General features: G+C 31.4%; 4 protein-coding genes across 5 annotated transcripts; all 4 read right to left on the bottom strand.

Moving 5' to 3' along the window:
• Positions 1-198: 198 nt before the first annotated feature.
• On the bottom strand, positions 199-1,513 carry LOC108837387 (putative F-box protein At1g53360). The gene is made up of 2 exons (XM_056992492.1): positions 1,378-1,513; positions 199-1,180 (listed from the first exon to the last, which is right to left on the bottom strand). The coding sequence occupies exons 1-2, from the start codon at positions 1,453-1,455 to the stop codon at positions 275-277; spliced, it is 984 nt and encodes a 327-aa protein (XP_056848472.1). The 5' UTR covers positions 1,456-1,513; the 3' UTR covers positions 199-274.
• A 1,935-nt stretch (positions 1,514-3,448) lies between these two features.
• LOC108819970 (putative F-box protein At1g53360) lies at positions 3,449-4,816 on the bottom strand. Its single transcript, XM_018592974.2, has one exon. It carries the CDS (start codon positions 4,669-4,671, stop codon positions 3,478-3,480), a length of 1,194 nt encoding a protein of 397 aa, XP_018448476.1. The 5' UTR covers positions 4,672-4,816; the 3' UTR covers positions 3,449-3,477.
• Positions 4,817-6,180: 1,364 nt separating this feature from the next.
• Positions 6,181-7,650, bottom strand: LOC108819969 (putative F-box protein At1g53360). The gene has a single exon (XM_018592973.2). It carries the CDS (start codon positions 7,554-7,556, stop codon positions 6,396-6,398), a length of 1,161 nt encoding a protein of 386 aa, XP_018448475.1. The 5' UTR covers positions 7,557-7,650; the 3' UTR covers positions 6,181-6,395.
• A 1,981-nt stretch (positions 7,651-9,631) lies between these two features.
• On the bottom strand, positions 9,632-11,482 carry LOC108822972 (F-box protein CPR1). 2 transcript variants are annotated; one of them, XM_018596187.2, is made up of 3 exons: positions 10,166-11,482; positions 9,999-10,084; positions 9,632-9,918 (listed from the first exon to the last, which is right to left on the bottom strand). In XM_018596187.2, exons 1-2 carry the CDS (start codon positions 11,344-11,346, stop codon positions 10,045-10,047), a joined length of 1,221 nt encoding a protein of 406 aa, XP_018451689.2. In that variant the 5' UTR covers positions 11,347-11,482; the 3' UTR covers positions 9,632-9,918; positions 9,999-10,044. The 2 variants fall into 2 exon arrangements, with proteins under 2 accessions (XP_018451689.2, XP_056848746.1); XM_056992766.1 differs by having other exon boundaries at positions 10,004-10,084; positions 10,166-11,390.
• Between the last annotated feature and the right edge of the window lie 2,783 nt (positions 11,483-14,265).

The raw sequence follows: 14,265 nt of genomic DNA, 5'->3' as shown, positions 1-14,265 counted from the left end.
GAATCACTAGAAGATTGTGTAAGTTAGCTTGAACATAAGGAATTGATCTACTATCAACGGTATTCGACAACAACAATGCCTAACGTGTGTGAGAAGATGAAGAGGAGAAGATTAGACAGAAAAACAGAACAGTATGTTTTCAATGCTCAATTTGTAGCAAAAACTATTATAAAGTTTTAATCCAAACAAAGCCTAAAAGGAACAATATATCACAAGAGTTGATATCCAAAATAGTCACAAAGTAAATAATATATGGAAAGCCTTTTGAACACAGTTATAAAAACTTCATGTTCTCCACATAGTCTACAAATGTGTTGATAAATGTAGGATGCTCAAGCCCTTCCAGTCCCTCGATAGAGATTCTTTTAACAGTGTCCCTCTTTATGTTGTAGAACCAAACAGAAGAGTTCCATGAGTAGACGATTTCACCTGTACTAGTCATTCCAACAAACATCAGTTCTGTAGCCATCGCGTACCCCAAAGGAGACAATTCATAGCTATACTTGGACCATTTATGATTCGCAGCATCTTCTAGTACCCACAACACAAGGTCATATTCAACCTGACAATGTATACCTAGTTTATCTTTGTAGTTGAACAAAGTTGAAGGACTAGCATAATCATAAGTAGGCTTACCTTTGTTAATAAAACCGAACTTCTCTGATCTAACATCAAACCAAACTATCACAAAAGACCCTTCCAACCAACCCTTGAAATACAAAATACCATTTATGCATATATTAATATCACCAATATCTGCTCCACCACTATTTTCCGTAAAATCGAATTCGGGTTGGAGCCTTCTCCACGAACACTCTCCAGACTCCAATGTCAAAATCCAGTGAGTATTGGGACTACTATAGAGTGAGTTGTTCATACTCAAACACAACACTTTGAACTGTTTGGCGATTGGATCGTAACCTAAGTATATTCCCTGGGGAGTGTTTATTCCTTTTCTAGGCACTTTGGGTAAGTTTCGGACTTTTCCCTTGGCAGGGTTACAAATCAGCGGCCCTTTTCTTCTTCCACTTCCCTGAAGCAAGACCAATCCACATACCGGTTTACATATATGAGTTGGCTGATAATCGGGAACAAACGTAGGGTGATAAGAAGTGGCAACAAGAGAAGAATTGTCGTCTGGATTTTGAGGCTGAGGTGAAGAGTAGAACAACAACTTGCCCTTAGTTTTTGCAATGAAAAGGAGCCGCGGACGAGTCAAAGACTTTGTCAGAAACAACTCATGAAATCATGACGACGAAGTATGAATGCCAAGAATTTTGATGCGCAGCGAAACCTAGCTATAGACTTTAAAGGGACTCGAGAGAATATCTCGATAAGTAGATCGACAGGGATTGGGTCTGATGAGTATTCTCTTACCGAGTTTGATGCTTGTGTTTCATGTCTGGATGGGGTTGAGATTAGACCCTCCAAGAACTGATGCTCCAAATTTTCCATGGCTGATTTTATAAACCCTAGATTGAATCGCTGAGCTTAAGATGAACCAAACCCTATATACTTCCGTTCCGCTTTTCCCTGTGTTTATGTATGACTTTATATGCAAGAAAGCTAAACAGTTTTAGGCCCAAGACACATTAAACCCTTAATTTTTTATTAAATGTATTTTAGTAAGACTAATAATATATAAAATCTTTGAACTACTTTAATCATAATATAATATCTTTTGATATCTTTTAATTTAAAATTATATATATATATATATTATATATATTAAAAATTTCTAAACCAGTTTAAAAAAATCTTAACAAGATATTAATTTCAATATTATATATATATATTTCCACTAATTTCGTAATTAGTTTTGAGATATTATTATACATTAATATATTCAGTTATTGTCTTTAAAATGAAAAATAAATATTATATCCTCTTTTATCCATTATATAATCACAATCAATCATATTAAAAGAATCTAAACATTTTAACAATATCTTAATTTTCAAAAACTTTATTTAAATATTTTCACTAATTTCTTAATTAGCAAATAACTATTATTATGCATTAATATATATTCAGTTATTATTTATAAAATTTAAAATAAAAATTCTATCCTAATTTTATCTATTTTATAATCATAATCAATCATATTAAAAAATTATTACATAAAATATGATAAAGTTATATAAATTGATAAAATTATACATTCAATTTTCATAAATATAAAATTTTATGTTAAAAAATATAATATGACAATAGAACGACTTAAAATTAGGAAACTATATAACACTTATATTAAAACTAAACTTATGTATATGCAATAATATATTATGTAAAATGAATAAACGTAAAAATATTGCTAAAAAGTCAGTTTTGAAGGGCGGGCAAAAATTTAACATAAAATAAATACAAAATAATTTTAAAATATATTTTTTCAAGAACATATTAATATGTTTAATAACTAAATGCAAATACAATAAGATAAATATATAGAAAAGCAACAAATACATGTGACGATTTTAAATATCTGACTATTTAGAACATATTAACTATAAATTATTGTATTTGAAATACTTATATAAACATTTAAATATATGATTAAAATTAAAAATGTATACTAATGATGTAAAAAAAAATATATATGCATATAAAATAGAAAATAACATCGCGCGGTTACGCGAATGAAGATCTGGTTATTTATTAAATTAGAAATATGACTTGTTTCATGTGTGATTTTTTTAACTTGAACAATCTCTTAGAAAATTTTATTAAATATATTTTAGTAAGACTAATAATATATATAATCTTTGAACTGCTTTGATCATAATATCTTTTGATATATTTTTTAATTTTAATAATAAATATATACATATTAAAAATTCTGAGAAGGATGGTCTCGACACTATTCAACATGAATGGGCTTTACCCGGATTCGAGCACCGCGCAGAGTCCGTTTTGAGAAAACTCGTGCAGTAGAGAGAGGACATTTGTACTCTGATTTTTTAATTTGTATGATTTAGTTTAAGTCGTTGTCTGTCTGTAGCATTATTACAAGCATTACTTTGTTTTAGCTGATCTGGTTATGCTGGTGCTTGTGATCTGATGCTTATTATTATCTTATAAAACTTCTCAGAGTTTGTTTGTCAAGCAAGATTTACTGTGCTCCCATTTTAAATGAATCACTAGAAGATTGTGCAAGTTAAGCTTGAACATATGGAATTGATCTAGTATCAACAGTTTTCGACAATAACAAATACTCGTCTCATGTTTTGATGCCACTGCTAAAACGTGTACTCCGACCAAACAATAACGAGCCTAACGTGTGAGAATAAACATCTTGAGAAGAGACAGATGGAGAAGATTACAAAAGAAAAACAAAATAGTGTGTGTTCAATGCTCATTTTTGTAGCAAAAGCTATTATAAAGTTTGAATCCAAACAAAGCCTGAAAGGAACAAAATGTCACAAGAGTTGAAATCCAAAATATAGTCACTAATAATACATGAAAGCCTTTCGAACACAGTTACATAAAATTCATATTCTCCGCATAGTCTACAAAGGTGTTGATAAATGTAGGATGCTCAATCCCTTCCAGACCGTGAATATTGACTCTTTTGACAGTGTCCCTCTCCAAATTGTAGAAGTAAACACAAGAGTTCCACGAGTAGACAATTTCACCTGTACTAGTCATTCCAACAAACATACATTCCGTAGGTACCGCGGACCACCTAGGAGGAAGTACATAGCTATGCTTGTACCATTTATGATTTCCAGCATCTTCTAGAACCCACAACACAAGGTTTCGTTCAACCCGACAATGTATGCCTAGTTTATCTTTGTAGTTGAACAAAGTTGAAGGCCTAGTACAATCATAAGCAAAAGGCTTTGGTAACATGTCTTCATTTTTGTTAATAAAACCGAACTTCTCTGACCTAACATCAAACCAAACTATCACAAAAGACCATTCCAAACAACCCTCGAAATACAAGACACCATTTATGCATATATTAATATCACGATCTACTCCACCACTTCTTTTCTCCTTAAAATTGAATTCGGGTTCGAGACTTCTCCACGAACACTCTCCATACTCCAATGTCAAAATCCAATGAGTATTATAGAGTGAGGTGTTCATACTCAAACACAACACTTTGAACTGTTTGCCGATTGGATCGTAGCCTAAGTATATTCCCTTGGGAGTGTTTATTCCTTTTCTAGGCACTTCGGGTAAGTTTCGGACTTTTCCCTTGGCAGGGTTACAGATCATCGGCCTTTTTTCTATTCCACATCTCTGAAGCAAGACCAATCCAAAAACCGGTTTACAGATATAAGTTGGACAATAATCAGGAACAAACGTAGGGTGATAAGAGGTGGCTACAAGAGAATAATTATTGTTTAGATTATGAGGCTGGGGCGAAGAGTGGAAGAACAACTTGCCCTTAGATTTTACCGCGACAAAGAGCCGCGGACGAGTCAAAGACTTTGTCAGAAACAACTCAGTGAAATCAGAACGACGAAGTATTGATGCCCATGTTTTAGATACGCATCGAAACCTAGCTATAGACTCTGCCGGGACAAGAGAGAATATAGTTATAAGCAGATCATCTGGGATCTGTGGGTCTGATGAGTATTCTCTTACCGAGTTTGACGATTGTGTTTCATGTCTGGACGTGATTGATATTAGTCCTTCCAAGGACTGCTGATCCAAATTTTTCATGGTAGATTTTATTAAACCGCTTCAGAGCTCAAGACGAATCAAGCCCTAGACTTCCGCTTAATCCTGGATTTCTATCTGACTTTATATGCAAGAAACCTTAAACAGTATTAGGCCCAGCCCAATACAGACTAGATGACAAGTGGGATCCTTTATCCAAATCATCGAATCTTTTATCAACATAAAATTAAAATTTTTAATGTTTTCTAATTTTAATTTTTCTTTTTTTGATAAAATTCTAATTTTAAAAAACTTGTGCTGATTAAAACGTAAAGAGGTGAGCATACTGTGCGATTCCTATCATGAATCTACTTGGATTTGGAGATCGAACTAAGAACAACAATCACAAACGAAAGAGACACACAAGATTGTTACCCGGTGTTCACCGCACTCCTCCAACGTGGAGAAGCCGCTATACTCACCGGACCGGAGGACTCTCCGGGAATTCACTAGATATGTGTGATGAATAAGAGTCTTTACAATCACCTAACTCTCTCAAGCTTTCTCTCTATCAATCGTATCTCTCTCTCTACCCCTCTCTTCTTTCTGTTACAAGTTACAACTCTCGTCGAAACTTCTCGAACTTACTCTCACGAAGAAGAAGAAGATACAATGCAAAGAAATAAGAACTCTCTTCTGATTGGCTGAGAGAAGTAATACCCACACGTGCCTCTCACATGTTTACTAAGCTTGAGTCTAAACCTCTAAACCATTTAGAGTCTTCATCACACCTTTTGCTTATGAAGGAATCAGATGACATAAACCTTCACATACAAAACATAAAGAGATGAGCATACAAGACCTCCCTCTGCTGCATCATCTTATCTTCTAAACAGTTGCTTAGCTTCACTAGATCACCTTTACAAAACAAGGCTCTCACAAGAAACTCCGCCCTATACAAATTATCACAGTCCTTTATCTAAGAAAACTCGTACAATAGAGTAGAGACGCTGATATTTAAAAGTATAGTCCGCCCTATGCATTAATTCGAATTCAATCTGTTTCTTTTGTTTGGATCCCACGGGAGAAGAATATGGCTGCTTATTGTTTGGCGAAGAGAGCCCTGAATGTTGTTCAACCTTTGGTGGTTGTGGATGCTGTTAATGCTCCCAACTAACTTTCTTTTAATCAATTAAGAATGTGTTTCAAAAAAAAAGAGTAGAGACGAGAGGACATGATATTAAAAAGTATTGTGTGTTTCATTATCCTCCATTGTACAAACATCACATTCAAGTTTTCACTTTCTACACTAGTTTTGATTTTATATGATTTGTTTTAAATCTTTAGTATTATTACTAAAAACATTACTTTGGTTCAGCTAATCTGGTTATGTATGGTCCTTATGATCTGATGCATATGATCCAATAAAACTTTTTGAGAGTTAGTTTGTCCAATAAGATATGTTTATAAAACGGATTATTAGAAGATTTTGCAAGTTAGATTGAACATATATGGACTTGATCACGTATCAACAATCTAAATGAAAATCCCGACAACAGACAACAACCACTAGACGTCCATTTGTAATCCGACCAAACAATAACGAGCCTAAAGTGTAAGAGAGAGAGAGAGGAAATGACAGCAAAGAAGAGACAAAAAACAGAGCAATGTGCTTAATTTATAGCACAAAGTTTAAATGCAAACAACCTTAATATCATATCATAGAATTGAAATCCGGACATATATAAAGTATAAAGTAAAATACATGAAAGCCTTTTTGAACACAGTTACATGAACTTCATATTCTCCACATAGTCCACAAAGGTGCGACAAATTATAGGATGCTCAAGCCCTTCCAGACCCTGAATAACAACTCTTTTAAAAGTTTTCCTCTCTATATTGTAGAAGAAAACGCAAGTGCCCATCGAGTAGACAACTTCACCTGTACGAGTCATTCCAACAAACATATTATCTCTGACTATATTGTACCCCAAAAGAGAAAATACATAGCTATGCTTTGACCATTTATGGTTTATAGAATCTTCTACAACCCACAACACAAGGTTTTGTTTAAACCGACGATGTAAACCTAGTTTATCTTTATAGTTGAACAAAGTTGAAAGACTAGTATGATGATCATTAGCTTTTGGTAACATGTCTTCATCTTTGTTAATAAAACTGAACTTCTCTGACCTAACATCAAAGCAAACTATCACAAAAGACCCTTCCAACGTACCCTCGAAATACAAAACACCATTTATGCATATATCACCGCATATATCACCATTCGCCTTAAAACTGAATTTGGGTTCGAGCTCTCTCCACAAAAGTTTTCCAGACTCCAATGTCAAAGTCCAATGAGTTTTATTGCGTCTATAGGTTCTCATACCCAAACACAATACCTTGAACTGTTTCCCCAGCGGGTCATAGCCTAAGTATATTCCTTTGGGAGAGTTTATTCCATTTCTAGGTATACTAGGTAAGGTTCGGACTTTTCCCTTGGCAGGGTTACAAATCAGCCGCTCTTTTCTTGTTCCACATCCCTGAAGCAAGACTAATCCACATACCGGTTTACAGATATAAGTTGGATGATAATCAGGAATCAACGTAGGGTGATAAGAAGTGGCAACAAGAGAAGAATTGTCGTCTGGATTATGAGGCTGCGGTGAAGAGCAGAACAACAACTTGCCCTTAGATTTTACCGTGAAAAAGAGTCGTGGACGAGTCAAAGACTTGGTCAGAAATAACTCAGTGAAATCATGACTACGAAGTATTGATGCCCATAATTTCGATACGCAGAGAAACCTAGCTATAGACTTTGCCGGGACAAGAGAGAATATCTCCATATGTAGATCAACAGGGATTTGGTCTGATGAGTATTCTCTTACTGAGTTTGATGATTGTGTTTCATGTCTGGTTGTGGTTGAAAATAGCTTCAGATGTTTCATGGCGGATGTATTTTACAAACCCTAGAATAGGTTCAGAGCTTAAAACGAGCGAAACCCTAGGCTATAGGTTCTCACCCTTCTTTTCTTAATCATGTATTTTGACTTGACTTTATATGCAAATATCCTAAATGGGCTCTATCAAGGCCCAAGACATACTAGGTGTGAAGTTTTTTTTCTTCTTCTTCTTCAGGGTTTATAATCGGTTATGTATTGTAGAGATCTCTATAATATTATTTGAGAAGTCACTTTTCTATGTGTCGCGTTCACGTTAACTTTCACGATGGTTGATTACATCGATACTCTTAATGAATTAAAAATATTACATTTAATACCTATTATTTTTTAAGTTTCCCTTTTGAAATTTTCCATATAACATATATATTAAAAAAGGAAAATTTTAAAATTTTAAAAATCGAATTTAAAAAACGAAACTATATGTATATATTATAAGATTTCATTAAAAAGGAAATTTCACAAGATAGTAGTATTCTATTTTAAAATATTTTTAAATAACATAAATTATAATTTTGAAGTAATAAATACTTGTTTTATATCTATTGTTTCTTAGATGAAAATATATATATTTGTATCTAATGTGACAAATTTCAGAAAGATAATCTTGATATTAGAAAAAAATATTATTTATTTTAAAACATAATTTTAAACAATAAAAATATATATCTATCTATGTATAATTTGAGAAGTCAGTTTCTTATGTGTTGCGCTCACATTATTTTTCATGATAGTTAATTACACTGATACCTTTAATGAATTAAAAATATTACATTTAAATACTATTATTTTTAGTCTTTTTTAAATTTTCCATATAACATATATATTAAAAAGAAAAAAATTATAAATTTAAAACCGAAAATATATGTATATATAATATGATTTCATTAAAAAGGTAAATTTCTCAAGATACTAATATTCTAATTTAAAAATATTTTTAAATAACATAAAATATACTTTTGAAGTAATAAAATACTTACTTTATATTTATTGTTTCTTAGATGAATATATATATATATATATATATATATATATATATATATATATATATATTTGTATATAATGTGATTTTATAAAAACAAAATTTCAGAAAGATAATTTTGATATTAAAAATATTATTTATTATAAAACATAATTTTAAATAATAAAATATATATTTTCAAAGTAATATAAATATTTTGATATATCTATCTAATTTATTAGATGATTACATAAAATAATTAAGTAACATAAACTAATCAACCGTATATCTAAAATAATATATTATATTAAAATTAAAGAAGACAACAACCAACCTAAATGAAAATAAGAAAATTAATCAAATTTTTAATATATTTAGAATAAAAAATATTATAGTTGAATGCAATCCAATATACCTAAATGATAACTAAATCCACTAGATATAACATATGTAAAATCATATGTCGAATTAAAGTAATTCAATATTATTAATATAAATTTTGCATTAAAATTATAAATTAAATTTAAAATTAAAATATATAGCAATCAGCTATTATATTATATTTATTTTATAAATATTTATATCCGTGCATGAGCACGGGAAAATCACCTAGTTCTATTAATTTCACAAGCTGTTCTTGATGAAATTGCCATATAGTATTCGGTATCATGGAGGGTAAAGATAAAAATTTTAAAAATTATCAATCAAGTATTTTATTTCTGCTGTATATTTTTTTTCTTTTGGATGATAAAATATGATTTTGGTCTGTATGTTTGTGCAAGTCAGATAACTGAGCTTTATTATTTGCAAAAGAATCAAAAGCGTTTGCTCAGCAGTTTGCGTGCTGTTGAAATAAGCTTATAATCTGAAGCAGACGAAGCGAGCTGGAACGTACAAGGAAAACTATTGAAGCTTCTAAAGCAGCCCTTTCATCAGAAGTTAAATAAGAAATATATAAGAACTAAAATATGCCCAACGACCAAGCTACATTCACTTCAGTTTGAGTTGCATGAAATCAGATTTCTTTGGTAAACTTTTGACTGGTTCTACTACTTCTTGAGTCAACCATTGTGACTCAAGTAGTCCAGTCCTACAATTTCAATACATTAAGTTTCTATAATATATTGTGGTTTAATGAAATCCAGTATATAGACATACAAGACATAAGAAACAAATGATGCAAAACCAAAAACAGAAACATACATGACTCAAAAAGAGTTTGCATATACGATTATTATACTCACTCTGTTACACCTTTATGCTGTTGTGTTTGGTCGTGGAACAACTCTATATATAAAGAGCACATATCTTCTACATACACATATTTTAAACATACATAGGTTAAGAGAGTTAGTAGTAAGACCATTTCTTTTCCATTGTCACTTCCACCTGAAGAAAAATATTATACACTTGAAAATAGTTAAATACTATAAAAAAGTAAAACTTCCAATAAGATTATTTACAGTTACCTTACATGGGTTTGGTCTTTATTATCAAAGTTCCCTTTTTCTTTGCTCATAACACCAGCTTGAACCCCTTTGACAGAAAATCATCCCTGAAAACGTAACAACATAACATGTTATGAGCACATCTCATTAACACATCAAAACCAACTAGAGATGAGCAAATACACCACCTCTTATTCCTCTGCTGCATCATCTTATCTTCCAAAGCTCGACGCTCTCTCCTTCTCTTAGCTTCACTAGGATCACCTTTACACCCCAACACAAGGCTACTCACAAGCAACTCCGCACTATAAGAACTATCACAGTCCTTTATCCTAAGCGTCCTCAACCTCTTACTCCCCAAATCAAACCACAATAGCTTCGCGTTATTCACCTCAATCAAAACCTTCCTCCTGTCCTTGGAGTAAAGCAGAGGTCTCATAAAGTCAAAAGACTCAACACTCTTCGGCTTAGGAACGCTAAACACCTTACTCCAAGACTCATCGACTTTATACTCCTTCATGACCCAAACATCAACAGAGGTAAACTCATGGTTACACATCAAACAAAGACAACCCTCAAGAACCCCTATATCGATGTTCTCGTGAGCAAGCGACTCTGGGAAGCTAAGAATCTCAAACTCCTCGGAGGCGAGATCGAATCTTATGATGGTATTAAAAGCGATGAGTCCAGGTCGTCTAGGTAAAACCCAGTGGAGACTATTACAAGCCAACACACCGTACCCGCGACGGTACAAGAGATGGTAATAAAAGTAAAACAATAACTGAATCGCGGGAAGAACACGTTTGACTCTCTTCCACGTGTTCCTCTTCAAACTAAACACTTTAACCTCGTACGGGAAACCGAACACAAGCTCGTCGGCAGCGCCTCCTTTGCACTGAATCATCCTCACGACTTTGTAATCTTCGTTAACCGAATCGTAACCGAACCCGTAGAACACGTACCCACGCGTCCTCGACCCTTCGGGGAAATCAACCGGTTCAGCCGGTAACCGGTGGATCTGCCGTGTTGAAGGGTTAAACAGAGCCATATCCGTCGGTGAGTTCGATAAACCGATTAAACCGTTGCAAGAACCGAAAACCTCGGTTAACCCGCCGGCTTTGAGAGGATGCTCGACGTCGGAGACTTTGTCCGGCGAATCGAGGTCCACCGTGACGAGGAGGCGAGGTCCTCGGAGGAGGATCATGAGGTGGTCTCCGGTTTGGAGCGTGTGGTGGAGGTGGGAGGAGATGAAATCTGGACTGTCGATTAGAGAGAAGCAGGGCTTGGAGAGGACTCGGCATCGGACTAGCGTCGACGCCGGGAGACGGAGGAAGAGATCGGTGATGATGTCCATCGGCATATTCGCCATCTTTTTTTTTCTTTTCTTTTTTTTTTGAGGTTAAAGGGAAAGTGGATTTGAGTGCTTATAGTGACTTTGTTGGAAGAAGATGCTTGGATGTTTCATCTACCAACAAGAAGATGATGATATTTTTTTTTTCCTTTCTCGGGATAATGTTATAAAAAAGGAATAAAGTGATTTTCATTACACAACTGTTTTTAAGTGGGATGTGTTTGAATAATATTGGTTTCTTTGATTCTTTTAGGAAGTTTTATTACTTTGTTTCACACATTTTATTATTTAATCTCTCGAAATAGTTTTGTATCTACTCTATTAATTTAGAATCCTAAATTTATCTACCGTTAAAAATTATCATTTAAAATTTGGACCATTTAAAAATTGTTACTAACCTACTTAAATATTGGACCTTTCACGTTTGTTACAATATTATTAAACACTACTTAGATAATACAACCGGTTTACTTAAACTTAACTAATATGGTCTAATGAAACTAAACCGTGTTATATTCCAAAATTATATTAAAACTAGACCTACGATTATCAACTATTAGAAGAAATACATGATTGTTCTTATGACCACCGACTCTAATTGGACAGCAGGTTAGCATAGATGATCGTTTTTGATTTCTTTTTTTTAAAATGTTTTTGATTATCTTCAAATCATTAACTGAACATAACAAATATAGTTAATTCATATTTTGTCCATTTTCATCATACTAGATTATCATATATTACACAAAATATATATTACATATGTATATGACGTTACATAGAATACATATTGACATCATATACCATAATAATTTTATAATAAGTTTCATGATGACAGTTTTTATATATTTAGTCATTTAGAACATAGACCAATGCATCTATATGACTGTCGAATACCATTAGATTTTTACATGATAATATAATGATATGATTTTTAATAATTTACCATTATATAATAAATTATAATAAAAAAATATTTTGAATGTAGTTACTATATTTATAGTTACACAGAATATTAACTATACCACGATTTTAGTAAATGGAATATCCCTATGCTAAAACTAAATTACCAACTAAAATTGTGTATAAATAATATTTAAAATCAATACTATTAAAAAGGAACATGACCTATTGATATAGGCGTAGTCGAACTATTTTAATATAATTATTAAAACTTCTTATTAATCATTTTAAAAAATATTATACAGACAAAAATACAAATATAATTAAAAACACAAATACAAATTTATTTTTTAAAATATAAAACAGAAAAATATATCCGTCCTTTTAAGGGCGGGTTAAAATCTACTTCTAATTTTATTATAAAGAGTGAATGTGTGATATACCCCAACGGAGGTCCAAATTAGAGAAATACCTATGATGTTACATAAAGGCAAAATATGATGACTTTTGTGACTTGAATGGACAAAATTATCCTTACTTCGTTATACAAAATTTGTTAGCGAGTTAACATATTTTTAACATGATATAAAAATTGTTAGCAAATTAACAAAATTTTAACATGCTACAAATTTTGTTATCGGGTTACATCTATTTATTAACGTGTTAAACAAATCGCTAACAAACAGGTTAGCATGTTAACAATGCTAGTATCATAAAAATACATATATTAACCGTTAATCAATTATCTATCAAATAGCCGTAAACTTATTTGTAACAACTAACACTCTATGTATCTGTTACAAATTTATTAAAATATAATAATAACGGGTAAACAATGAAATAGCTGGTAACTTACATAAAATCTAAATAAAAGAATGTATATTTCAAGATATGAAATTTGAAATAAAAGAATTAGTATGAGATAATAACATTAGCAATATAGGTGTCAAAAGAATCAGAGTAAAAAATAGAGATTTATGGTGAAAAAATGAAAGCATAAATATGATATGTGTGAGAGATAAAGAGATTAGAAGATAGAGAAGAGAAGAGAGAGAGAATGATATAAGTGTAAAATGGTCCAGTTTTTGGATCTTGAAAACTAAGGGTAAATCGCTAATTATGGTTTGGTTTAGGGACAATCCCACCAATTTCTGTATTATAAATTAAGAAATCTAGTTACTTAATAATTTATAATTGATAATATCATTTGTTTGTGAAAAAAACATTTAGTCTTTTATTATACTGAATTTCTTTTATGCTGGTTTTCTTTGTTCCATAGTAAAAATTATATTATTTTTTTAATCATAATGAATAATTAAAATGAATCTTAACTAATTGACTTTTACAAATTTATTTAGAGAAAATCTCATTAAAAACCTACAAAATGGTTATGACTTCTACTTTAAACCATAAAAAAAAATTCCCATAATAATTTTCCAAGATTTAAATTTTCATAATAATATACAGAAACAAGAAGAGTGACTTAGGTATTTTATTCTTATTATGGTGGACATAATTATAAACACCAACTGTGAAGATTAACTTCGTTTGTTTTATTTAAACAAATACTTTAAAACTATGTTTTAAAGATTTATTATAAAAATTTAAAGTTTGAAAGTTTAAAGTGAAAATAATCTACGAAAATAAGAAGAGTGATTTAGGTGTTTCTTTATTATTATTTTTTGGTAGACAAAATTATAAACACTGGCGTGAAGATTAACTTCGTCTGTTTTATTTAAACACATACTTTATTATATTTGTCTTTTTGATAAATCAAATATTATATTGTTTCCTCAAGTATGAACAAACAAAATTTATTATATTAAAAAATTCATATACGAAAAATATATCAGCCTAAAATTATTTTACATTTACAAATCAAAATGAATTAAAACAGTTATCTTATAAACTTTAGAAAGCTTTGCAAATAAAAATAAAATAAAAAACTGAAAAGCACCACGTATTAGAACATGTAAATATGGATTAGAATATTAAAATATTAAGAATATTATTATTTTTTATCATTTCTAACAT

This window comes from Raphanus sativus, chromosome 8, assembly GCF_000801105.2.
Source record: "Raphanus sativus cultivar WK10039 chromosome 8, ASM80110v3, whole genome shotgun sequence".
Lineage (NCBI taxonomy): Eukaryota > Viridiplantae > Streptophyta > Magnoliopsida > Brassicales > Brassicaceae > Raphanus > Raphanus sativus.
Note: the sequence above shows the minus strand (reverse complement) of the source record. Positions and strands in the feature narration are given on the sequence as shown.